Genomic DNA, 24586 nt, shown 5'->3' on the forward strand with positions numbered 1-24586 from the left:
AAATTTAAATTAAAAACACCCACACCAGTAGAAATCTACTTTTTTGAGCTGAAAGATGGCCAGTGCTTACCCATGATGTTTCACAACAATGTAAATCAATTCTTATTCAAAGTCTAATAGATTTTGGGGTTAAAGGGTTAAATCTGAATTTGTGACTTCAGATTTATTCATTAGGAACATCTGATGCAAAGTGCTTCCAATTCACGAGTCATCTAAGAGCCAAACAGCTTTTCTCCCTGGCCTTTGGGTCAAAATGAGCTTTTTGGTCTTAATTTAAGGTGAAGCTGAGTTGGGTTTAAAATCAGATTTTAAGAAGAAAAATGTTAAAGTTAACAGGGTTTATGACTTTGTGACTGTGACGACCCTACTCTTCTCATGGAGCAAATTAAAATAGGGGGTGCAAAACTAAGGTTTTTGCACTTCCCCTTTTTTACCAGCAAATTATCATAAGCCATTAGATCATTTGTCAAATTGCACTTATTTTTGAACTAGTCTGCATAAAAAAGAAACCTTTTTAGAAATGGTAAAATTGCACAATAAAATAGCTTTTTAGAACCCCGCTTCCCCCGTCGCCACAAGATCAATGGTTTTGACTACTAAAGTTCTATGCAAATTCATTTTTGCATGGCCCGGTGCCCCAGGTGTAAAGCGTTTGCAAATTTTTTCCACCATTCCATTGATCCTAAAGAGAAATCTCCACCCACTCGGGGGAACCGGGCCATACAAAACAAAACTGCTTCAATACAAGCTCCAAACAGTTCAATAGTTAGGCTAGCCATATTACCTGGAGTTTACATTCTTTCTATTTCTATGGCGGATTAGCGGCCGTAATTTAGATAATGCATTGTGATATATATATATATAGCTAGCTAGCGTGCTGAAATGATAACAGAGAGAACAAAAAATATAGCGATTTGATCATGTCCGTGTGCATGTCCAAATATTAATGAAGTCTGGAATCCAAAAGTTTCACTGGAATTATCAAACGGTAACAGTCAGAAAAACGTCAACCCTCAGCATGTCAACAGCCCATAAAGGCACTGCGGAGACTCATAACAGGTAGGCTTAGTAGTCTTTTTCTGAAATGTATTATTTTCACCTGACTTACAGTATGCCACTAATTTTCGTGCCTTTTGAAATCCCTACACGTCATAGAGGTTTCATTTGTGACTTGTTCTGATAGCCTTTCGTCGAAGTAATGCAATTGAGTATGTGTTTATACAGGGTGTACCGCCCCCACCTACGTCAACCAATCATGTCAATGCGGTGCTATACGGAGCCCTCCGCATTGTTAAAAAAAAATGCGACGCTCACAGTATCACGCTCTCCCTACAGAGCCTTTGGTCAGCATTTCCCGATCAAGCATAAATTGGTGTGAAGAGAAGGCACACATGATCGAAAGGGATAGGAAGCAGTAGATTTAAGTGGCTGATAGTTGGTATGCCTTGTTTACTTGAAAGAACGACTAAAATCGTGATTTTTGTCAGACAGCAAAGGCAGCAGCCCTTTAGAGATGAGATGTTGGATTGAAATAATAAAGTCATCAAGTAAAACAAATTTGATTAAAGTTGTGTGAATAAATGATTGTTAGTAAGTGATAAGCAGTACTTGTATTAATTGTTTAATAGTGTTACAGCATTCAACCCATATATTGCATTGTGCGTTTAATGTCAAGAAAATAATCGAAAACCGTGATATCCTTTTTTATAATCAAACCGAACCGACCTTAAAGCACAAATCGTGGGGTGGCGCACAATTGGCCCAGAGTCGTCCGGGTTAGGGGAGGGTTTGGCCCAGAGTCGTCCGGGTTAGGGGAGGGTTTGGCCAAGATGTTTTTTGTCCCATCTCGCTCTAGCAATGCACGCTAACACGGTCGCTAGGTGTACGGTGTTTCCTCCCGACACATTGGTGCAGCTGGCGTCCGGGTTAAGCGGGCATTGTGTCAAGAAGCAGTGCGGCTCGGCCGGTTTGTGTTTCGGAGGACGCACGGCTCTCGACCGTCGCCTCTCCCGAGTCTGTATGGGAGTTGCAGCAATCGGACAAGACTGTAACTACCAATTGGATACCACTTTTTGTTTTTTGAGCACTATTCGCTCAGTTCTTTTTCGCTTACAAAAAAAGTGGCCGATGTCTTGCTTCTCCTGCAGATATTCAGTGTTTCCGCCCTGGCTGCACTTGTGGGTCTGACTTTTTAATATCTCTTATTTTCACGTTAGGTTATTGTACAGGGAGCAGACAAAGACTCTGAGTAAAGCTCAGAGTGCCAATAAGTGGCACTGAGTTCTAATATACAATTATGTGGTAAAGGTCCTCAATCAGTTAGTACATGTCTGTTATCCTTGCCTGCTGCTAGGCAACACAGCACAGTGACTCTAAAGAATCCATCCCTTCCTGTTTTTCACCATGGCTTTCTCAAGTCGAGGCCGTTATGGTCCAACACGATGTAGAAAGAAGTGTCTGCAGTGGCATTTGATAAGTGGTTTGTGGGTACTTTTTCTACGTGTGTGCCTGCGTGCTTATTACACGGAATGTGTTTATCTCTTTCTGGTAATGACTGAGTTTAGTTTGCTGTGGCTTCCTTAGGAAGTCTCTTTAGTTTCCTCCTCAGATTATCTGCAATAAATCAGTCTTCTACCGGGGTGACATGCTCTTTGCATTTCCCCATTTACGTGTGTGTGTGTGTGTGTGTGTAAGATTAGCTTATTGCCCCATTCTGAGTGTCTCACAGTACGTGTCGAAGTCCTAGACAGTGTGACATGGGAAACTCCGATCGACAAGATGTGGAGGCACATATTTCGCACCAAACGGGGTTTTCGTGTGCCCCAGGCAAGTATCACACCGTGTGTGTGTGTGAATTACTTGGCTGTGTGTATTGCTTGGCTCTGTGTGGTGTATTTTAGGAGCTAAAAAAGGGGTTTCAGTGACCTGAGAGGTAGGCGTAGGAAACGCATCTGTGGCAGTAGCCTCTGACCTTGACCGAACTACTTATCCTTCCTGACTGTCACAGTGGAAAGGCAAAGACCAGAGTACAGTCAAAGTAGACTCTCCTAGAACCTCTGACTTGAAATAAGTTGACATTTTGTTATTCATCGCTTGTGTCTTGAGACTTTCTAGAAGACATGAACATGATGACTGAGAAACTATAAGTGCTATCATTGTAGCAAGATGTTTTAGTAGTTATACCATTCTAAAGTCACTGATTTGACATCTTGTATTTTGAGGTGGGGGGGGGCACCACTTTGAGCAGATTTGCCTTGTATCTGGGAATCTTACTCGCTCCGTCTCTCTACAAAGAACTTGAATTACTTCTAGTCAGCACAGTGTGCAAAAGCCTATTGAGTGTTCTGTCAGGTGAAATTAACAAATTTACAACTTGGCTTAGAAAATGGCTTGTAGCCTTCTCGGAAGAGCAAGAGACTGTGAAACAATTGTCTATATTCGCTATTAGCTTTATGCGTGCATGTATGTATTTTGTGTGTGTTAATGGAGAAAGTGGGTGGACACACTCACTGCCCCTCGACTGTGTCCATGTGTGTGTCACTTATTTATCGAGCCCACAACTCCTAGCCTAAAATAATGCCTTTATTGGTGGCTCGCCCAACGTCATGTGGTAACATCATACAAAAACACATCTTATTTTTCTCCTTCCATCGCCTTGACAACCAACCTTTGCTGTGAACACTGCATGTAACTCTGTTGTCTGTTCACACTGCTATGCTTTATCTTGGCCAGGTCGCAGTTGTAAATGAGAACTTGTTCTCAACTAGCTTACCTGGTTAAATAAAGGATATATATATATATATATAAATAATTTGTTTATTTATTTTATTTTTTTAAATGTGACGAGTCCTGTATGGGCCACGTCAATTCCGAGCCCAACCCGACCCACCCGCATAGAACTGTTTTCGAGAGCCGATCCGTAACACGACATAACATCCATTTATTTCATTTTTTTTTTTTTTAGGACTCCAGAGTAGTAGGCTATTATTCTCCTCCCTGTTAACTTGTCTTGCGTGTCTTTTCAACATTTGAATAGAAGGAAACTATTCCATGAATTATTAACACCATGAGATGCGGCACATTGAAAGCCTATAGCGACATAATGAAACAAGACCTTTTTACGTTCAATATTGTTTAGATAATCAAATAGTTTACTTGAAACTTTTCAACGAAACCATTCCAAGAATCGCATATAGGCTGCAAAAATGTTTTTATTTAGAAGGATCTACTCCAACTTTTACCAGCCACCGGTTTAACATGGATATGGCCTGCGTTTGGTCGAAATGAAGGAAAGCCTGAATTAACATAATGAACCGTTCCACTCGCCAGCTGATTTCTTTGCGGGTCAACTGTGCGGAACCAACGGATAACTGACCCGATGCAACACTCTGTGACATACAAACCTGAAATCCTTTTCCCTGTGACACCTTCCAATCAGGACCGGTCCCATATTACCTGGGTAGAGAAGGACTTTGCCAATATTAATGCCAAGGTAAGATTATTCCTCATTCATTTGGCTTTCGCTCACTGCCAAGTCAGCACCATCTGTTTCTCTATTGCTTTGCTGGGCTAAATCAATACGGTCAACAATGCTAGCATATGCAGCGACTAAATTACTGTCCGTCTGACTCAAATGACTGGAGAGCTCTTGCATTTCGCTCTGTAGTCCGTCCACCTAGGTGTGGCTGTCTGAGAAGAGAATGTATTTCTTTAGAAGTATTTTGGCACCTTGCTCACATGTTGGCTCTAGAAATGCACTCTTCAACATCCAGTTTGTGGGAAAGCTGTCCAAAATGAGTTGTCTTTATCACCTCGAGAGCTGATTTGTTACTCTCTGAAGACAGTTGATCTGCATTACAGTAGCCGTGATACACTATACAAGATGTCTAGATCTGGTTGTAGTAGTGCAATATAGTATCTAATATGCGATCTTAGGAGGCTGCAAAAGAAAGTGACTTAGCAAGTAGATGGAGACTGAGTGAAATAGTGTTCTGTGAAGCTAAGAGGAAGTGTGTATTGACTCATATAGACACACAGTGACAGTGTGTTTGTAGGGATGTGGAAGGCCCTGTTCTCACACAAAGACAGGGGTAGAGACGAGGATGGCAGGAAAGAGGCTGTAAGGGATGCCTGTCATCAGGCTGTAAAAGTGTCCCGTTCTCTCTCTCGCTCTCACTATTTTTCCCCTGTCTCTCTTGCTGTCTGGGTCATGGTGTTGGCAGTTAGGGAGGCGACACCTCGTCACTCTACCCGCTCTGTGACCATAGCCAAAGGGAAACGGGGCAGAGCAGTGCATGATGGGACGGGAGGGGCCGCTGACCTGTCAGTTCCAGCAGGAAGGAGAAGATTTATAATCTGTGACATCGACTTCAGAGAGGAGGGTTGAGGATGAACTCTCACTCTCACACTCTCTCACTCTTACTCTCACTCTCTCTCTCACTCACTCTCCCACACACACACACACACACACACACACACACACACACACACACACACACACACACACACACACACTCGTTGTGTGGGTTCTGCATACAGGTCTCAGAGCAGACTCTTTGTTCCTTCCTGCCTCTCTCTCTCTCTCCCCCCCCCTCTTTCTCTGTTCAGCAGTAGTCAGAGCTCTGTGCTTTCAGAGGACAGGACACACAGAACTAACGGAGTCGGCTTACATACAGAGAGTACAACTTGCACCCCATCTTACCATGCAGTCTACCAGTCTGGTATGAGAGTGAGGACTCTGTCCAGAGGTAGGGAGGTTGGGACTGGGATGGGGTCTAGGCTGGCAAGGCAATGTTGAGATGGAAAAGGACAGGAGGAAGTTTAAAGTGAGCCGCTTGCTGACCCTCTACCTCTTCAAGAAGCACCATAACAAGGCTTTGGCCAGCATCAGCGAACCACAGACACAGATTGGCCATGGCACCTCTACAGAGAAAAAGACAGGCAATGAGACAGACGCCTCCCATGCAGACAGTCTCAACAGGACCCAGTGGAAGGTAATGTGGTCTTCACACTGGGGAGAATGGTCATGCAATTAAGTGAATTTTCGACTTAAGATGAAGGCTTCGCCCCATACAGTATTAGATCTTCGCTTATTGTCATATGATTGTGGGTGGACTATGGAGCAGGAGATGTGCAAAAGGTGTGTGTTAGTCAGGATGTGTTGTCAGTGTTTCTCCTAAGTAATTTAGCAGCGGCGGGGTGCTGCTTTTTTTTACAAAATAATTTTTGGGATGGTGAATAACAAACAATATAAAGTACATAGAAAAGTTAATGGAGCTACTCAGCATAAAAATAAATGTCTTCTCACTGTCAACTGTGTTTATTTTCAGCAAACTTAACATGTGTAAATATTTGTATGAACATAAGATTCAACAACGGAGACATAAACTGAACATAAACAAACACGTGACTAACAGAAATGGAATCATGTGTCCCTGAACAAAGGGGAGGTCAAAAGTAACAGTCAGTATCTGATGTGGCCACCAGCTGCAGTGCATCTCCTCCTCATGGACTGCACCAGATTTGCCAGTTCTTGCTGTGAGATGTTACCCCACTCTTCCACCAAGGCACCTGCAAGTTCCCGGACATTTCTGGGGGGAATGGCCCTAGCCCTCACCCTCTGATCCAACAGGTCCCAGGCGTGCTCAATGGGATTGAGATCCGGGCTCTTCGATGGCCATGGCAGAACACAGAACACTGTCTTGGAGGAAATCACACACAGAACGAGCAGTATGGCTGGTGGCATTGTCATGCAGGAGGGTCATGTCAGGATGAACCTGCAGGAAGGGTACCACATGGAGGATGTCTTTCCTGTAACGCACAGTGTTGAGATTGCCTGCAATGACAACAAGCTCAGTCTGATGATGCTGTGACACACCGCCCCAGACCATGACGGACCCTCCACCTCCAAATTGATCCCACTCCAGAGTACAGGCCTCGGTGTAACGCTCATTCCTTCGTCGATAAACAAGAATCCGACCATCACCCCTGGTGAGACAAAACCGTGATTCGTCAGTGAAGAGCACTTCTTGCCAGTCATGGCTGGTCCAGCGACGGTGGGTTTGTGCCCATAGGTGACGTTGTTGCAGGTGATGTCTGGTGAGGACCTGCCTACAACAGGCCTACAAGCCCTCAGTCCAGCCTCTCTCAGCCTATTGCGGACAGTCTGAGCACTGATGGAGGGATTGTGCGTTCCTGTTGTAACTCGGAGTTGTTGTTGCCATCCTGTACCTGTCCCCCAGGTGTGATGTTCGGATGTACCGATCCTGTGCAGGTGTTGTTCCACATGGTCTGCCACTGCGAGGACGATCACCCGTCTGTCCTGTCTCCCTGTAGCGCTGTCTTAGGCGTCTCACAGTATGGACATTGCAATTTATTGCCCTGGCCACATCTGCAGTCCTCATGCCTCCTTGCAGCATGCCTAAGGCACATTTACGCAGATGAGCAGGGACCCTGGGCATCTTTCTTTTGGCGAAGTTATTTGGGTTTTTACGAATTCTTTGAAAGACAGGGTCCTGACAGGGTTTCTTTTTTTGCTGAGTTTATGACGAAATGTGTAGATTTGCAGGAAATTAGCTTTTAAAGTAACTGCCCAGTGAAAATCTCACTTTTAAATGTTAATTGCGGGTGTTTTATCATTATTACCTTCACAGGTGTTCACCTGCTTCACAGCATGTTTAGCTATTTGCAACCTAAACAAAGATAAATATTGATAGAAGGAAAATGGAACAATATTAGCGTATGGTTCTTTGTCTTGATTTGTTACGAAGGTACATTATTTTATATTTATTGCAATTAACCATGCTAGCGTTATGAGACGTTAAATACAGTGGGTTTGTGAGGGTTTTTACTTTAAAGAGATTAACTTGACACAAGTTAGCTCTCCTGAGATGTTTTCTTGATGAGTGTGTGAATTAGACAATTTTCCTTTCCTGCTAAGCATTCAAAATGTAACGAGTACTTTTGGGTGTCAGGGAAAATGTATGGAGTAAAAAGCACAGAATTGTATTTAGGAATGGAGTGAAGGAAAAGTAGTCAAACAAATAAATCGTAAAGTACAGATACCCCCCCAAAAAACGACTTAAGTACTTTCAAGCATTTTTACTTAAGGGCTTTACACCACTGAGTGTTAGCGTCTAGTGTTAGAGTTCCACCCTCAGTAGTAGGACTTTGTCCACTCAAGGTGGTCTTGGTTGGTCCCATAAGGGGCCTGGGGTTGGTTGTTTTTCTTGAGTAATGTCTAACTCTAAGCAAACATGGTATAAAGTACTGTATGAAGGCAATGTATTTGCTCAAGGACACAGACTGCAGATGCAGTTCAACAAAACAAAAGTTGGTCTGTGTGTACTAGGGTTGGGTGGTATTCAGATTTTCATACCGTTTCTGTACCATACTGGGGTATATGGTATTACCAGAAGTGCACACAAGGGGCACTAATTAAAAAAAACTGTAACCAAGACGCTTGATCTTGACCGCTATCCACTTAGCTAGCAAGTTAGCAAACCAAATGCCAGATCTAACTAGTTTGACACATCTTCGGTTTCTTATAGTTCTAAGCAGTGGCATAGCACAACGCCCCCGTCGATTATTTCTAATACTCCAGTGTACGATATATCGCCCAAGCCTAGTGTGTACTGTGTGAATGTTCAGCTGTAATTGCTGTCTGATACAGCTATTTAAGATGTTTTGGGTAAGGTGAAGTAGGCCTAAGCTCAAAAACAGCCTCTTTGCCACAACGCTGGTGTAAAAATATAGTTATTTCAAGCTGTGGCTATGGTTACCATTCTCAATATCATTGACGGTAAATGGTGCTGTCAGTTTGTTTCCAGTGAGACTCAGAACACAAACGTATACATCAGGGTTGTGAACTTCCCGTGGTTAGTTTTCACAGGGTTTTCTGTCTACTCTCTTGTTTCCTTTCTCCATCCGTCTGTGCCCAGATGTTTTCTTCGGTAGTTGCGAATGTTGAACTGGTCTTAGGATAAACCCTGTGTTTATTACTGCTCTGTCTCCTTCGAAGGAAACACACTAGTGTTGGAAAGCACTTGTTGCACCGAGCCATTTCCTTTCAACTAGCTCTCTTGCTTTCTATACTCTCGTGGCCACACCTCTTGTTTTCTACCCTCTTCCTCTTTTCGAGTTGGCTCCTCTGCATCGTTGCTCGAATGTGCACACACTTTGATCAGGACACACCCGTGTGTGAGAAAAGAGTCACCTCCCAGCAACTTTTTAGTGGCCTCCTCCTTTTCCATTCTGAAATATTCTTCATCTTCATGCGCTAAAACGTCTGTCAGTTTCCTCACTGATCCATTTGGAGAGATCCAAGAGAGACCGCTTTGTTTTAAAGGACAGGTGGCTGAAGTTCAAATCAGTGTGTTCAACCTCAAAATACACAGTCACTTGAAAACACGTGTATTGTAATAATGGTTAAGATCAGTCAGATGAGCAGGCGGTTTCAAATGTTTTTTTCGCATTGTGTAGATTATAATCAAGCTTGGAAAGGTTTCCTCCGCCTACAATGCTGCGGTACCACGGATAATGTGGTGTCTCCTGGATAATGGACATTCTCCCCCTCTTGTCTCTCTCTCTAGGAGGATGACATCATCAAGGAGATTAACATCACCCACGTGGTCAAGGAAGGTTCGGAGAAGGCCGACGCTCGCCAGTTTGAGCTGCTCAAAGTGCTGGGCCAGGGCTCCTTCGGCAAGGTAAAACGTCACCCCTCTAAGGTAGCACACTGCCTTTGTTCAAATACCCCCTCCGTGACAGATCTGAGAAGTGGTTCACATTGCTATACTCATGTATACCTCTTGTTTTGAAGGCCCATCTTTTTAGGGGATCAACTCGTGTTGCTTATGACAGCACTTGACCGTTGAAATGTTTATAACTACAGTAAAAATACGTAATAATTATCCTCTAAATAAGCATGCAAAAAAAAGCAAACAGTTTCCTAGGAAACATGTGAAACCGTTTCCAAGATGCAGTGTTCAATCTCCCCAAAGTATTGCTTCTTATTGTGTTTGTGGTTTGAGCCCAGGAAGCAACACTGTTAGACACTGACACACACACCTGTCATTCAGCTCACTGCTTCACCCACTCTTCTAGCATTGTGGCACACGGGGTGGTCTAGATGAACTTTATTAAGACCACGTTAAACACATTATTGACAAATCCATTCAATGTTCATTGTAATTAGTTCAGTTAGTATGTACAGGACCAGTCAAAAGTTTGGACACACCTACTCATTCAAGGGTTTATCTTTATTTTTACTATTTTCTACATTGTAGAATAATAGTGACGACATCAAAACTATGAAATAACACATGTGGAATTATGTAGTAACCAAAAAAGTGTTAAACACATCAAAATGTGTTTTATATTCTTCAAAGTATCCACCCTTGGCCTTGATGACAGCTTTGCACACTCTTGGCATTCTCTCAACCAACTTCACCTGGAATGCTTTTCCAACAGTTTTGAAGGAGTTCCCACATGAGCTGAGCACTTGTTGGCTGCTTTTCCTTCACTCTGCAGTCCAATTCATTCCAAACCATCTCAATTGGGGCGGCAGGTAGCCTAGTGGTTAGAGCGTTGGACTTGTAACTGGAAGGTCGAATCCCCCGAGCTGACAAGGTAAAAATCTGTAATTCTGCCCCTGAACAAGGCAGTTAACCCAATGTTCCTAGGCCGTCATTGAAAATAAGAATTTGTTCTTAACTCCATCACTCTCCTCCTTGGTCAAATAGCCCTTACACAGCCTGGAGGTGTGTTGGTTCATTGTCCTGTTCAAAAACAAATGATAGTCCCACTAATTGCACACCAAATGGGATGGCGTATCGCTGCAGAATGCTGTGGTAGCCATGCTGGTTAAGTGTGCCTTGAATTCTAAATAAATCACAGAAAGTGTCACCAGCAAAGCACCATCACACCACCACCTCCATGTTTCACGGTGGGAACCATGCATGAGAAGATCATCCGTTCACCTACTCTGTGTCATACAAAGACCTGTAGGTTGGAACCAAAAATCTCAAATTTGGACTTATCAGACCAAAGGACAGATTTCCACCGGTCTAATGTCCATTTCTCATGTTTCTTGGCCCAAGCAAGTTTCTTCTTCTTATTGGTGTCCTTAAGTAGTGGTTGTTAGGCAGCCATTCGCCCATAGTCAAAATAAAGAAAAACCCTTGAATGAGTAGGTGTCTCCAAACTTTTGACTGGTACTGTGTGTGGACAAACCAACTCCGTGTTAACTCGTATTCGTTCCATTTAATCTCCCATCAGACTGCAAGATCAGAAATGGCAAAACATAATTTCTGGTTGAGCTCATTGTTCTTGATGTCTGGTCGTTTCAAAATGGATTGTGAATGTAATAAATGTATAGATAGGCTTAACTCCCATATTGTTCACTAACTAGCACAATATAATGTTTACCTAGCAGTTTATGGAACATTGTCTAGCATTTTATGGTATTTGCATGTCATTTGCAGTTCATGAAAATCCCCATGGAAAATCAATGACCGAAGTATTTTGTTTATTGAGAAGTAGTTCTACCAATTAACATTCCCCTTGTCAGTCCCATAGGTTTGTAGCCTAATGCACTGGATTGACCATAGAAATGTAAATACCTATGTATACATTCAATATGGCTGCCGGTCCCTCCATCACAGAGCATAGACTTGAATTGGAATGTCCCTTCTAGTTCTTCATTTTCTATGGGATTGAGAGTTGGATGTTGTCTTGTGTTGCCTGTAGGTTTTCTTGGTGCGGAAGGTAACGCCTCCTGACAACAACGAGCTGTACGCCATGAAGGTCCTGAGAAAGGCCACCCTCAAAGGTACACACACACACACGTTTGTTTTTACTATCCTTGATTCCCATTAAAAATCCTGTTTTCCCTAAACCGTAAACCTAACCCTAAAATTGCTGTTTTCCTTGTGGGGATCGGTTAAATGACCAACTGTTCGAATGTTCTTTTTATTTTACTATCCTTGTAAGGACTTCTGGTTAGAATGGCGTCGGAGGAGAAGGCTGATGTTTTATGGGCTCCTAACCAATTGTTCTATTTTATTTTTTTGCGTTATTTGTAACATTTTGTACATAATGTTTCTGCCACTGTCTCTTATGACCAAAAGAAGCTTCTGGATATCAGAACAGCGATTTTAATCACCTGGACAAATAATTTTTCTTTAACGAGTCGGACGCAAACGGTGTACTTCAGACACCGGATAAGGCCCACATCTCTGTCATTCACATGAAGAAGAGACAGAGGTATAAGGGGACGTAGGTTGGGGTGCCTTGTAAAGGATCCGACGGCGACTGGGTAATCTGCCTCTGCCATCAGTCCTATTAGCCAACGGGATTTCCTACATTGTAGATGAATAGTGTAGACATCAAAACTTTGAAATAACACACATAGAATCATGTAGTAACCAAAAGTGTTTGACAAATCAAAATATATTTAATATTTTAGATTGTTCAAAGTACCCAGCCTTTGCCTTGATGACAGCTTTATTTTATTATTATTATTATTTTATTTTTTCCCCTTCAGTTTATTTGAGTAAATACTTTCTTAACACTTATTTTGTATGTAAGCATTTCACTGTAAGGTTGTATTTGGCGCACGTGACTTAACATTTGATTTGGATTTTTACTATCATGGGAAACGATACTGTAGCTACACATTCACAGGATTGAAAACATGTTGTGAACTCACTGAGGCCTCCCACATCAAAAGGACCCTGCTTCGGAGCAAAAACACGTGGTTATGTTCTTAGGGAGGGCTCGTTCTCACCTCTTTCATGTGCAGACATGTCGTTTTTTGCACTTCCTACTCCACGTGTCCTTTTGCTTTACACTTTGCCCCCCCCCACACACACTGTTTTTGTTTTGATCTTGTTTCAAGGCTTTGATAGTGAGAAGAAATCAACCATTTTTCAGTTGGTGTGTAGCTGTTCTTGTGTGCTGTGGTCTGCTGCTGTGGGATCTAGTCTACACTAGTTGTCAACACCCTGACAGTTTCGTAGATTAGCGTTTCACTAATTGTGTGGCGGAAATTGGCCAACCTTTGGTTTCACATGGCACTCGACAAGGATATTTTTTCATTATATTTGTTTGTCAGATGAATTGGTTTAACAATTCTATGGCCTTCAGACGAGCAGTGATGATTTGGTGTTTTTGTATTGAATATATCCCATTAAAATACCAATGGTGGCCTGTTGGCGTTTTATTCAGGTCCTGTCTCAGCCTTAGGCACCCGGTTCCAAACCTATCTGTCACTGAGCCAAGGCTATAGTCAGGTTTTGAGCTAACCTCATGACAGCGCTGACACGGTTGTGCCCCTCACCTCCCACAGTGAGAGACCGGGTGAGGACCAAGATGGAGAGAGACATCCTGGCAGATGTCAACCACCCCTTTGTGGTCAAACTCCACTACGGTGAGTAACGACCAGAGCTAGGTTCAAGAAGTAAAGTATATTAGAAAAAAAAACAGTTCTGGTGATAACGCCATGATACCCTATAGCTGTTAACTTCGCTCGGTGTCGGCGCTCATCAAGGGCAGTCATTGTTTAATTGAAAGGCAACACCTTTGGGTGTTCTAGGTTTGTCAGACAAATGGACTTTTAGCACTACTCCGGACCACCTGTTTGTGTGTATGTGCATCCAGCGTTTCAGACGGAGGGAAAGCTCTATCTGATCCTGGACTTTCTGAGAGGAGGCGATCTCTTCACCAGGCTGTCGAAAGAGGTATGTTCTTAGTCTTGTTCCTGATGGACATTTTTATGTCTCGTTCTCTCTAATCATAATCCTGTCTGGACTCATGTACGTTTTTTCCTGTCTCTGTGTCTCTCTCTGTTTCTCTCTCTCTCTGTCTCTCTCTGTCTCTCTCTGTCTCTCTCTGGCTCTCTTTCTCGGTCTCTCTCTGTCTCTCTCTCTCTGTGTGTATCATTTCCAGGTGATGTTCACAGAGGAGGATGTGAAGTTCTACCTAGCAGAGTTGGCCCTGGGCCTGGACCACCTGCATGGCCTGGGAATCATCTACAGAGACCTCAAACCTGAGAAGTAGGTGGAGCCTCAGCGACGGCCCACTAGTCCTAGCTAGCTTAGCAGCCTCACACATCCTAGCATTGCCTTCCAAATATAATAATAAATAAGCAGACGATTTTTATCCAAAGCGACTTAGTCATATGTGTGCAAACTGAGCATATATTTTACATATGGGTGGACCCAGTATTATTGTGATGAAAGTGCCATGCTCTACCAACTGAGCTAGAGAGGACGACTTCCTGAGACCTGGGGTGTATTCACTAGGAACAAAACAAAACCAAATAGAACTAATTCAATTTGTCCAATAGAAACTCTTGTTTTCATAGCAAAACACAACTGATTGCAATTATTTTGGACTAAAGATTACGCCCCTTATATGCTATGCTATTGTAGCCCCGACCCACAAATGTCTTGGTTTTGGTGGTGTTTTCCATAGTGAGAGGGACATTGCGATGCAGAGTGCTGTTATCTCTTATAGACTTTGCTATATCCATTATATAGAAACCAGAAAATGTCACTGCGGTGTAATTTAGCCCCATAGTGATAACATTAATGAACCCCCATCAGAACTGAGAGGACTGAATGCACAACAAGGGTGATCATCACATCTGGTCTTGAGCAATGGGATCTTAACATATGAGAGGATGAAAAAGCTAGTATGCACAGGCCGATTAGACACGTTTTTATCTCTTTTGGCATATATAATTTTGATATCCCTGAATTCACTGGGAGGGGGACATGTTGATTTGGCCAGCCCTTTTGCCATTACATTTTTTAAAAATTGTGAAGATGTGCTACTAAGTACTTTTTTTTTTTCTACAGATTTTTTTTTTTTTGAACTCTCAAAGTATTCTAGACTCTTAGTGCCAGGTTATTTGTACCAGTCTGTGGTTGTGACATCATTTTTTGTCTACCTCTTTATCCCAACATGATAGTCCAGCACACTAACACCTCTTCTCATTATATTTTCTAGCATTCTACTGGACGAAGAAGGCCATATCAAACTCACAGGTACCCCCCCCCCCCCCTACACACACACACACACACACACAGACACACACACACACACACACACAGACAGACACACACACAGACACACACACACACACACTTCCCTCCCCCCACACACTTCCCTCCTCCTGTTGACCTTCCCCATTAGTCAGTGAGTCACCAAAGCCATATCTGTCCCTGTGTAGATAACTTCTCTATGTATGAGCCTGTATATCATTACCTAGACGTTAATTATGTTTCTCCTGCATCTTATCAACCCTATAATCACTCTCTCCTCTATCGGCTGTTTACCTTTTGGGAGTTCACGCACATACACAAGCATCAAAGGTGACCTTGAATATATGTCACGGTGTGATGTATCAACTTCACATGGGGAATATGAATTATGTGTCCTTTGAATACCTGCATGAGTCATGAAGGCATCAGGAAGTGTTACAGAAAGTTTTCCCTGATAATGGCCCTATATAATACCCCACTATATAGGGAATGGGGTGCCATTGCGGATGCACCCTGGGCCCTAGTTGAAGGCTATAGGCTAGTTATAGGTCAGGTCATATGGTCAGGAACTACTCCTGGCCATATCCATAAAGCATAGTGCAAATAATGTACTCTATTCCTGTACAGGTGTAGGATCCTAATTTGATCATCCTGCACAACAGGAAACGCATACTTGTAGTGTATTGAAGGTTTCTAAAGTTTGTAATTTCCACTTTAAAATTGGACTTGATTTACTCCAAATAAAAATGTATCGTCCCCTACAGAAATGTTGATTTAATTAAAATCAACACAATAATTTCCTGTTGCTACAGGATTATTTTCCTGCTGTGAAAAACTGGTCACATTAAGATCCTACACCTGTATGCCTGCCTGTCCACTGTGTGTTCATAATAGCACCGGTAGTTGAATAGTAACTGACTTGTGGTGTTTTCACCCCAGATTTTGGCCTGTGTAAAGAGGCCGTTGACCATGAGAAGAAAGCCTACTCCTTCTGCGGTACGGTGGAGTACATGGCACCAGAGGTGGTGAACAGGCAGGGCCACATCCACAGTGCAGACTGGTGGTCGTTTGGGGTACTGATGGTGAGTCATCGTATCTCATTTCAAATCAAATGTCACATGCACATACATATACAACACCTTACAAGCCCCTAGCCAACAATGCAGTTTTAAAAATACAAATAAGAAATAAAAGTAACAAGTAGTTAAAGAGGAGCAGTAAAATAGCAAGACTATATACAGGGGATACCGGTACAGAGTCAATGTAGCCTGGGTAGGCATTTCATTAGATGTTTAGGAGTCTTATTTTTATTTCACCTTTTATTTAACCAGGTAGGCGAGTTGAGAACAAGTTCTCATTTACAACTGGGACCTGGTCAAGATAAAGCAAAGCAGTGCTACAAAAGCAATAACACAGAGTTACACATAAACAACGTACAGTCTATAACACATAGAAAATTCAAAAGGCACTCGCACATCTGAGCAATCTTTTTGCAGGTGCATGGTAACAGTTGGACAAGATGAGGGGGAAAAGGAAACCGCACACTGCTCTTGATAGTATCACTGATCTTCAATAAGCTTACAGTTGAAGTCGGAAGTTTACGTACACTTAGGTTGGAGTCATTAACTCGTTTTTCACCCACTCCACAAATGTATTGTTAATAAACCTTGCTTTGGCAAGTCGGTTAGGACATCTACTTTTTGCATGACACAAGTCATTTTCCCAACAATTGTTTAGACAGATTATTTTACTGTATCACAATTCCAGTGGGTCAGAAGTTTACATACACTGAGTTGACTGTGCCTTTTAAACAGCTTGGAAAATTCCAGAAAATGATGTCATGGCTTTAGAAGCTTCTGATAGGCTAATTGACATAATTTGAGTCAATTGGCGGTGGACCTGTGGATGTATTTCAAGGCCTACCTTCAAACTCAGTGCCTCTTTGCTTGACATCTTGGCTGATTTCTTTGGACCTCAGAAAAATATTGTAGACCTCCAAGTCTGGTTCATCCTTGGAAGCAATTTCCAAATGCCTGAAGGTACCATGTTCATCTGTCCAAACAATAGTACGCAAGTATAAACACCATGGGACCATTCAGCCATCATACCGCTCAGGAAGGAGACGCGTTCTGTCTCCTAGAGATGAATGTACTTTGGTGCAAAAAGTGCAAAACAATCTCAAAACAACAGCAAATGACCTTGTGAAGATGCTGGAGGAAACAGGAACAAAAGTATCTATATCCACAGTAAAACGAGTACTATATCGACATAACCTAAAAGTCCGCTCAGCGAGGAAGAAGCCACTGCTCCAAAACCGCCATAAAAAAGCCTGACTACGGTTTGCAACTGCACATGGGGACAAAGATCATACTTTTTGGAGAAATGTCCTCTGGTCTGATGAAACAAAAATAGAACTGTTTGGCCATAATGACCATCTTTATGTTTGGATGAAAAAGGGGGAGGCTTACGAGCCGAAAAACACCATCCCCAACCGTGTAGCACAGGGGTGGCAGCATCATGTTGTGGGGGTTCTTTGCTGCAGGAGGGCCTGGTGCACTTCACAAAATAGATGGCATCATGAGGTAGGAAAATTGTGGATATATTGAAGCAACATCTCAATACCTCAGTCAGGAAGTTAAAGCTTGGTCGCAAATGGGTCTTCCAAATGGACAATGACTTCAAGCATACTTAGAAAGTTGTGGCAAAATGGCTTAAGGACAACAAAGTCAAGGTATTGGAGTGGCCATCACAAAGCCCTGACCTCAAGCCTATAGAAAATGTGTGTGCTGAACTGAAAAAGCATGTGCGGGCAAAGAGGCCTACAAACCTGACTCAGTTACACCAGCTCTGTCAGGGGGAATGTTCAAAATTCACCCAACTTATTGTGGGAAGCTTGTGGAAGGCTACCCACAATGTTTGACCCAAGTTAAACAATTTTAAAGGCAACGCTACCAAATACTAATTGAGTGTATGTAAACTTCTGACCCACTGGGAATGTGATGAAAGAAATGAAAGCTGAAAGAATGATTTATCTCTTCTATTATTGTGACATTTCACATTCTTAAAATAAAGTGGTAATCCTAACTGACCTAAGACATGGAATTTGTATTAGGATTAAATGTCAGGAATTGGAAAAAAGTGAGTTTTTAAATGTATTTGCCTAAGGTGTATGTAAACTTGCGACTTCAACTATACGTATCTGCCTCACGGCAATAAATAGGCCATAGAGGCAAAATAATTAAAATGTAGCATTACCACTGGAGTGATAGATGTGCAAGTAGAGATACTGGGGTGCAAAAGAGCAAGAGGATAAGTAACAATATGGGGATGAGGTAGTTGGGTGTGTTATTTACAGATTGGCTGTGTACAGGTACAGTAAGCTGCTCTGACAGCTGATGCTTAAAGTTAGAGGGAGATATTAGACTCCAGCTTCAGTTATTTTTGCTATTTGTTCCAGTCATTGGAAGGTGGCCAAATTGAGGTGTTGGCTTTGGGGATGACCAGTGAAATATACCTGCTGGAGTGAAGGAGGCTTTGTTGCGAACTAGATTTAATTTTGGATTGGCTATGCTTAATGTGAGTCTGGAAGGAGAGTTTACAGTCTAACCAGACACCTAGGTATTTGTAGTTGTCCACATATTCTAAGTCAGAACACACTGAACTCTATCTGAGAAGTAGTTGGTGAACCAGGCGAGGCAGTCATTTGAGAAGCCAAGGCTGTTGAGTCTGCGAATAAGAATGTGTTGATTGACAGTCGAAAGGTCGATGAATACAGCTGCACAGTATTGTCTCTTATCGATGGCGGTTATGATATCATTAAGGACCTTGAGCGTGGCTGAGGTGCACCTATGACCAGCTCGGAAACCAGATGGTGGGATTCGAAATGGTCTGTGATCCGTTTTATTTTAGAAAGGCAGGGCAGGATGATATAGGTCTATAACAGTTTGGGTCGAGTGTCTCCCACTTTGAAGAGGGGGATGACCGCGGCAGCTTTCCGATCTTTGGGGATCTCAGACGATACGAAAGAGGTTGAATAGGCTATTAATAGGGGTTACAACAATTTTGGCTGATAATTTTAGAAAGAGAGGGTCCAGATTGTCTAACCCAGCTGATTTGTAGGGATCTAGATTTTGCAGCTCTTTCAGAACATCATTTGTCTGGATTTGGGTGAAGGAGAAGCGTGGGTGAGCTTGGGATAGTTGCTGCAGGGGGTGCTGAGATGTTGGCCGGAGTAGGCGTAGCCAGGTGGAATGCATGGCCAGCCGTAGAGAAATGCTTATTTAAATTATCGATTATTTTAGATTTATTGGTGGTGACAGAGTTTCCTATCCTAGCTGGGAGGAGGTGCTTCATTCTCCATGGACTTTACCATGGACTTTACAGTGTTCCAAAACTTTTTGGAATTAGTGCTACAGGATGCAAATTTCTGTTTAGGAAAGCTAAGGCAAGCTTTCTCAAACTGACTGAGTGTATTGGTTCCTGAGCGGGAGCTATTCGATGCAAATGCAGAACGCCACAGGATGGTTTTGTGCTGGTCAAGGGCAGTCAAGTCTGGAGTGAACCAAGGGCTATATCTGTTCTTAGTTCTACATTTTAAGATGGTCAGGAAAGCACTTTTTAAAGAGCAACCAGGCATCCTCTACTGATGAGATGAGGTCAATATCCTACCAGGATACTCGCGCCAGGTCGATTAGAAAGGCCTGCTCGCTGAAGTGTTAGAGAGCGTTTGACAGTGATGAGGGGTGGTTGTTTGACAGCAGACCCATTACGCATGCAGGCAGTGATCGCTGAGATCCTGGTTGAATACTGTAGAGGTGTATTTGGAGGGCAAGTTAGTCAGGATGATATCTAAGAGTGTGCCGCTGGTTACGGATTTAGGGTTGTACCTGGTAGTTTCCTTGATAATTTGTGTGCGATTGAGGACATCTAGCTTAGATTGTAGGACGGTCGTTGTGTTAAGCATGTCCCAGTTTAGGTCACCTAACAGTACAAACTCTGAAGATAGATGGAGGGCGATCAATTCACATATGGTGTCCAGGGCACAGCTGGGGGCTGAAGGGGGTCTAGGGCAAGCCGCAACAGTGTTTCTGGAAAGGTGGATTTTTTTAAGTAGAAGCTTGAATTGTTTGGGCACAGACCTGGATAGTATCATGGCTTGGGGGTAGAAGCTGTTTATAGAAGCCTCTTGGACAAGGCGCTCCGGTACCGCTTGCCGTGCGGTAGCAGGGAGAACTATGACTAGGGTGGCTGGAGTCTTTGACTATTTTTAGGGCCTTCCTCTGACACCGCCTGGTATAGAGGTCCTGGATGGCAGGAAGCTTGGCCCCAGTGATTGGGCCGTACGCATTACACCCTCTGTAAGGCCTTGCGGTCGGAGGCCGAGCAGTTTCCATACCAGGCAGTGATGCAACCAGTCAGGATACTCTCGATGGTGCAGCTGTAGAACCCTTTTGAGGATCTGAGGACCCGTGACAAATCTTTTCACTCTCCTGAAGGGGAATAGGTTTTGTCATTTCCTCTTTACGACTGTCTTTTGTGCTTGGACCATGTTCGTTTATTGATGTGGACACCAAGGAACTTGAAGCTCTCAATCTCCTCCACTACAGCCCTGTTGATGAGAATGGGGGTGTGCTCGGTCCTCCTTTTCCTGTGGTCCACAATCATCTCCTTTGTCTTGATCACGTTGAGGGAGAGGTTGTCCTGGCACCACACAACGAGGTCTCTGGGGTCATATTCATTAGTCCACAACATAGTAAAAACGCTTTGCAAATGAAAATGATCATTCGTTTCACAAGTTCAGGTAGTTCCTTCCTGTTTATCTGTTTTCTTCCATTTGGACACAACCCTTGTAATGCAGACAATCAAACAAACATGAATATGATGTGTGTGTTTGCATCAGAGCCCTAGAATAGAATTGAATGTCAAAGGTATGTTTTTTTTTTTTTTTTTTTTAATATGGTGGTTGTATTTGTTTCACAGTTTGAGATGCTGACTGGATCGCTACCATTCCAAGGAAAGGACCGCAAAGAGACCATGAACCTGATCCTCAAGTAAGTAGACACAATCACAGGCTAGTGTCTGTATGCAGTTAACCCACTCTTCCCCTGACGCTGATGACGTGGATGTCGATTAAGGCAGACCCCCATACCACTGATTCAGAGGGGTTGAGTTAAATGAGGAAGACACATTTTAGTTGAGTGCATTCATTTGTACAACTGACTAGGTATCCCCCTTTTCCTTAATTATCAGGCCCCGTATCCACTAAGCGTCGGAGTGCTGATCTAGAATCTGCCCATATAATCTTATTCATTATGATCTAAAAGACAAATCCAGCCTAGATCAGCACTCCTACTCTGAGACACTTTGTGGATATGGGCCCAGAGTTCTACTACACTAAACAAAAATATAAACGCAACATGTAAAGTGTTGGTTGTATGAGCTGAAATAAAAAATCACAGAAATGTTATGTACGCACAAAAAGTGTGTTTCTCTCAAAATGTTTGCACAAATTTGTTTACAACCATGTTACTGAGCGTGTCTCCTTTGCCAGGATAATCCATCCACCTGACGGGTGTGGCATTTCAAGAAGCTGATTAAACAGCATGATCATTACACAGGTGCCCCTTGTGCTGGGGACAATAAAAGGCCACTCTAAAACGTGCAGTTTTGTCAAACACAATGCCACAGATGTCTCAAGTTTTGATGGCGTGTGCAATTGGTGTGCTGACTGCAGGAATTTCCACCAGAGCTCTTGCCAGAGATTGACATTGGAAATTGTTACAGGCTGTATATTTATTTAGCCTGGTTGAACCAGACTGAAAGCTGCGTTCAGGAAAACAATGGTGAACGTTCCGCAGCGTTGACTCTGGATAAGCCAGGCTACTATTTATTAGCCTTTTGGATATAACAATGTCTCCCCCTGCAGGGCAAGGTTGGGAATGCCCCAGTTCCTGAGTTCAGAGGCCCAAAGTCTCCTCAGAGCTCTGTTCAAGAGGAACCCCACCAACAGACTGGGTGAGTTGTCCGTAACTATACAGTATGTACTTACCCACTAGCTAATGACAAGCTAATTACAGTGGTTGTTCCACTAGGAGAGTAATTACTTTGGTATAATAAGGCCTATTTTATGTTAAAAGCATAGAGCTCTGGCGTAGGTTGTATGCAGTAATCCATACAAACGGTGTGATTGGTTGGACAGGGTCGGGGGCGGACGGTGCCGAGGAGATCAAACGCCACGCTTTCTTCTCCACCATAGACTGGAATGTGAGTGGCACCTCGTCCGACACCTCATACTACAGTTCCATCAGGGAACCAGATTATCATTCAATTAGCATTTTAGAAGGAGCCATGTTCTTCAGTAATTCCCAAGTCGCCATTGCTTTAGCCAGGGGTGAAAGTAAGCCGTTCCGCAACCGAGTACCGGTAAAATAAATAAATAAATAAATCGCTGTACCGATAAAACATCAATCTCAATCATTTCAAGAATAATAGCAAGAAAAGTGTAGGCTATTGCACCATTTATTATTACCGCCTGTCCGTTCAATGGGACATTGGCAAATGGAGTTGAAACGGGTGATATACGCTCCAAAATGCAGTGTGGTTCGACGTGAACGCTGAATGAATTTCTGCAAAGACGGAGATGACTCACCAAGACGTGCACAAGCCAGCAAGACGCCTCAATCAGGCCACCAGAATAAGCCTAGTGTGACAATCGCCGAATGTCATTACACTTTTTGGTGTTCTGTGACCGATGTCTCTTTCTATTCTGTAAATGGCAGGTGCACTGTTTGAATGCCGGGATTAGTTTAGAGTGGAGGAACATGCACAGGGAGCCTACTGTTTGAATGCTGGGATTAGTTTAGAGTGGAGGAACATGCACAGGGAGCCCACTGTTTGAATGCTGCGATTAGTTTAGAGTGGAGGAACATCAGATGAAAAGCATCATGACTGGTGGTGCTTATACCACATTAGGTAATGCTGTACATTTTTACAGTTGAAAAGGACATTTATCCTATTAGACCCATAAAATAGCTTGTGCACAGAAAGGTCCCGTACCAGGACAAGCAAGGGTCCCGTACCAGGACAAGCAAGGGTCCCGTACCAGGACAAGGGTCCCGTACCTGTTAGAAATGAAGTCTACAGTACTTTCACCCCTGGTTTGAACCTCTTCAGAAACTATTTTAACCCTTTCAGAAACTGTTCCGGCGAGAAATCCATCCCCCGTTCAAGCCGGCGGTGGCCCGACCGGACGACACCTTCTACTTTGACTCAGAGTTCACCTCCCGCACACCCAAAGGTACGAGGTTAACGTTGACGAGAGTAACTTGTCCTAGCATGACAACAGACCAGGTCTGACTGACTCAGACCACACTCTATCATATCAATGGTAATGAAATGTGAAAGCGGTAGCAATCCTAAAATGGTTGCTATTTGTATGTTGCTTACATTGCCTTGGAGCAAGGCAGTCTATCATGAAGTGTGTGTGCGTTAATGTGTGCGTGTATGTGTGCGCCTGTGTATAAGACCTTGTGCTCTCTCTGACCTCTCCCCAGACTCCCCAGGCGTTCCACCCAGTGCCGGAGCTCACCAGCTCTTCCGGGGCTTCAGCTTTGTCGCCCCGGCCATGCTGGAGGAGGAGGGATCATTGGAGCCTGCCAAGCCTGCACCACACCCAGTGGTTCAGGTCAGCTGTCAGTCACAGATGGGACAAAGCCACTCAGCCCCTCCCATATCTCCTATAAGAATAATAGAAGGTTACATATATTCCCACAATTTGTTTCAAACCGAATACAAGAAAGAATCCAGAGAGCTCTTCCACACACAGCCAGGTTTTGGGGCCAGTTTCCCTGTTCAGATTGAGCCTTACACTGGACTAAAAAAATCTATTTCAGCAGAGTTTTTCCATTGTGCAAGCTTTTCAAATCAAATTTTATTTGTCACATGCACCGAATACAACAAGTGTAGATCTTACCCGTGAAATGCTTACTTACAAGCCCTTAACCAACAAAACAGTAAAAAAAAAAAAAAATAATAATAAAATATTCACTAAATAAATGAAAAAATCTAATCAATCAAAAGGTAACAAGAAATGTACATATCAATAACGAGACTATATACAGGAAGTACCGGTACCGAGTCAGTTGAGGTAATTTGTAAAGGGACTATGCATAGATAATAAACAGCGAGTAGTAGCAGTGTAATAACAAGGGGGGGGGGGGTTCAATGTAAATAGTCCGGGTGGCCATTAGATTAGTTTAGTTGTTCAGCAGTCGTATGGCTTGGGGGTAGAAGTTGTTTAGAAGCCTCTTGGACCTAGACTTGGCACTCCGGTACGGCTTGCCGTGTGGTAGCAGAGAGAACAGTCTATGACTTGTGTGGCTGGAGTCTTTGACCATTTTTGGGGCATTCCTCTGACACAGCCTAGAATATAGGTCCTGAATGTCAGGAGGCTTGGCCCCAGTGATGTACTGGGCCATACGCACTACCCTCTGTAGCGCCTTGCGGTCAGATGCAGAGCAGTTGCCATACCAGGCAGTGAT

At 43.2% G+C, this 24586-nt stretch overlaps 1 protein-coding gene across 4 annotated transcripts in view; it reads left to right on the top strand.

Moving 5' to 3' along the window:
- rps6ka1 (ribosomal protein S6 kinase a, polypeptide 1) overlaps positions 1 to 24586 on the top strand; it is a 142521-nt gene that overhangs the window by 100325 nt on the left and 17610 nt on the right. For 2 of the 4 annotated variants that reach the window (XM_090220482.1, XM_036962274.2), the window contains exons 3-14: positions 9591 to 9707; positions 11749 to 11830; positions 13349 to 13429; positions 13660 to 13739; positions 13948 to 14054; positions 15013 to 15050; positions 15987 to 16129; positions 21027 to 21097; positions 21973 to 22061; positions 22246 to 22310; positions 23241 to 23343; positions 23600 to 23730. In XM_090220482.1, the coding sequence (XP_090076608.1) occupies positions 9591 to 9707; positions 11749 to 11830; positions 13349 to 13429; positions 13660 to 13739; positions 13948 to 14054; positions 15013 to 15050; positions 15987 to 16129; positions 21027 to 21097; positions 21973 to 22061; positions 22246 to 22310; positions 23241 to 23343; positions 23600 to 23730 (1107 nt within the window). Of the gene's footprint in view, positions 1 to 2403; positions 2827 to 4438; positions 4493 to 5222; positions 5994 to 9590; positions 9708 to 11748; positions 11831 to 13348; positions 13430 to 13659; positions 13740 to 13947; positions 14055 to 15012; positions 15051 to 15986; positions 16130 to 21026; positions 21098 to 21972; positions 22062 to 22245; positions 22311 to 23240; positions 23344 to 23599; positions 23731 to 24586 lie in introns of those variants that run through there. The other 2 variants (XM_090220481.1, XM_036962275.2) reach the window with 2 other exon arrangements.

Source organism: Oncorhynchus mykiss, chromosome 25 (assembly GCF_057628025.1).
Source record: "Oncorhynchus mykiss isolate SJ-2025 chromosome 25, ASM5762802v1, whole genome shotgun sequence".
Taxonomy (NCBI): Eukaryota; Metazoa; Chordata; class Actinopteri; order Salmoniformes; family Salmonidae; genus Oncorhynchus; species Oncorhynchus mykiss.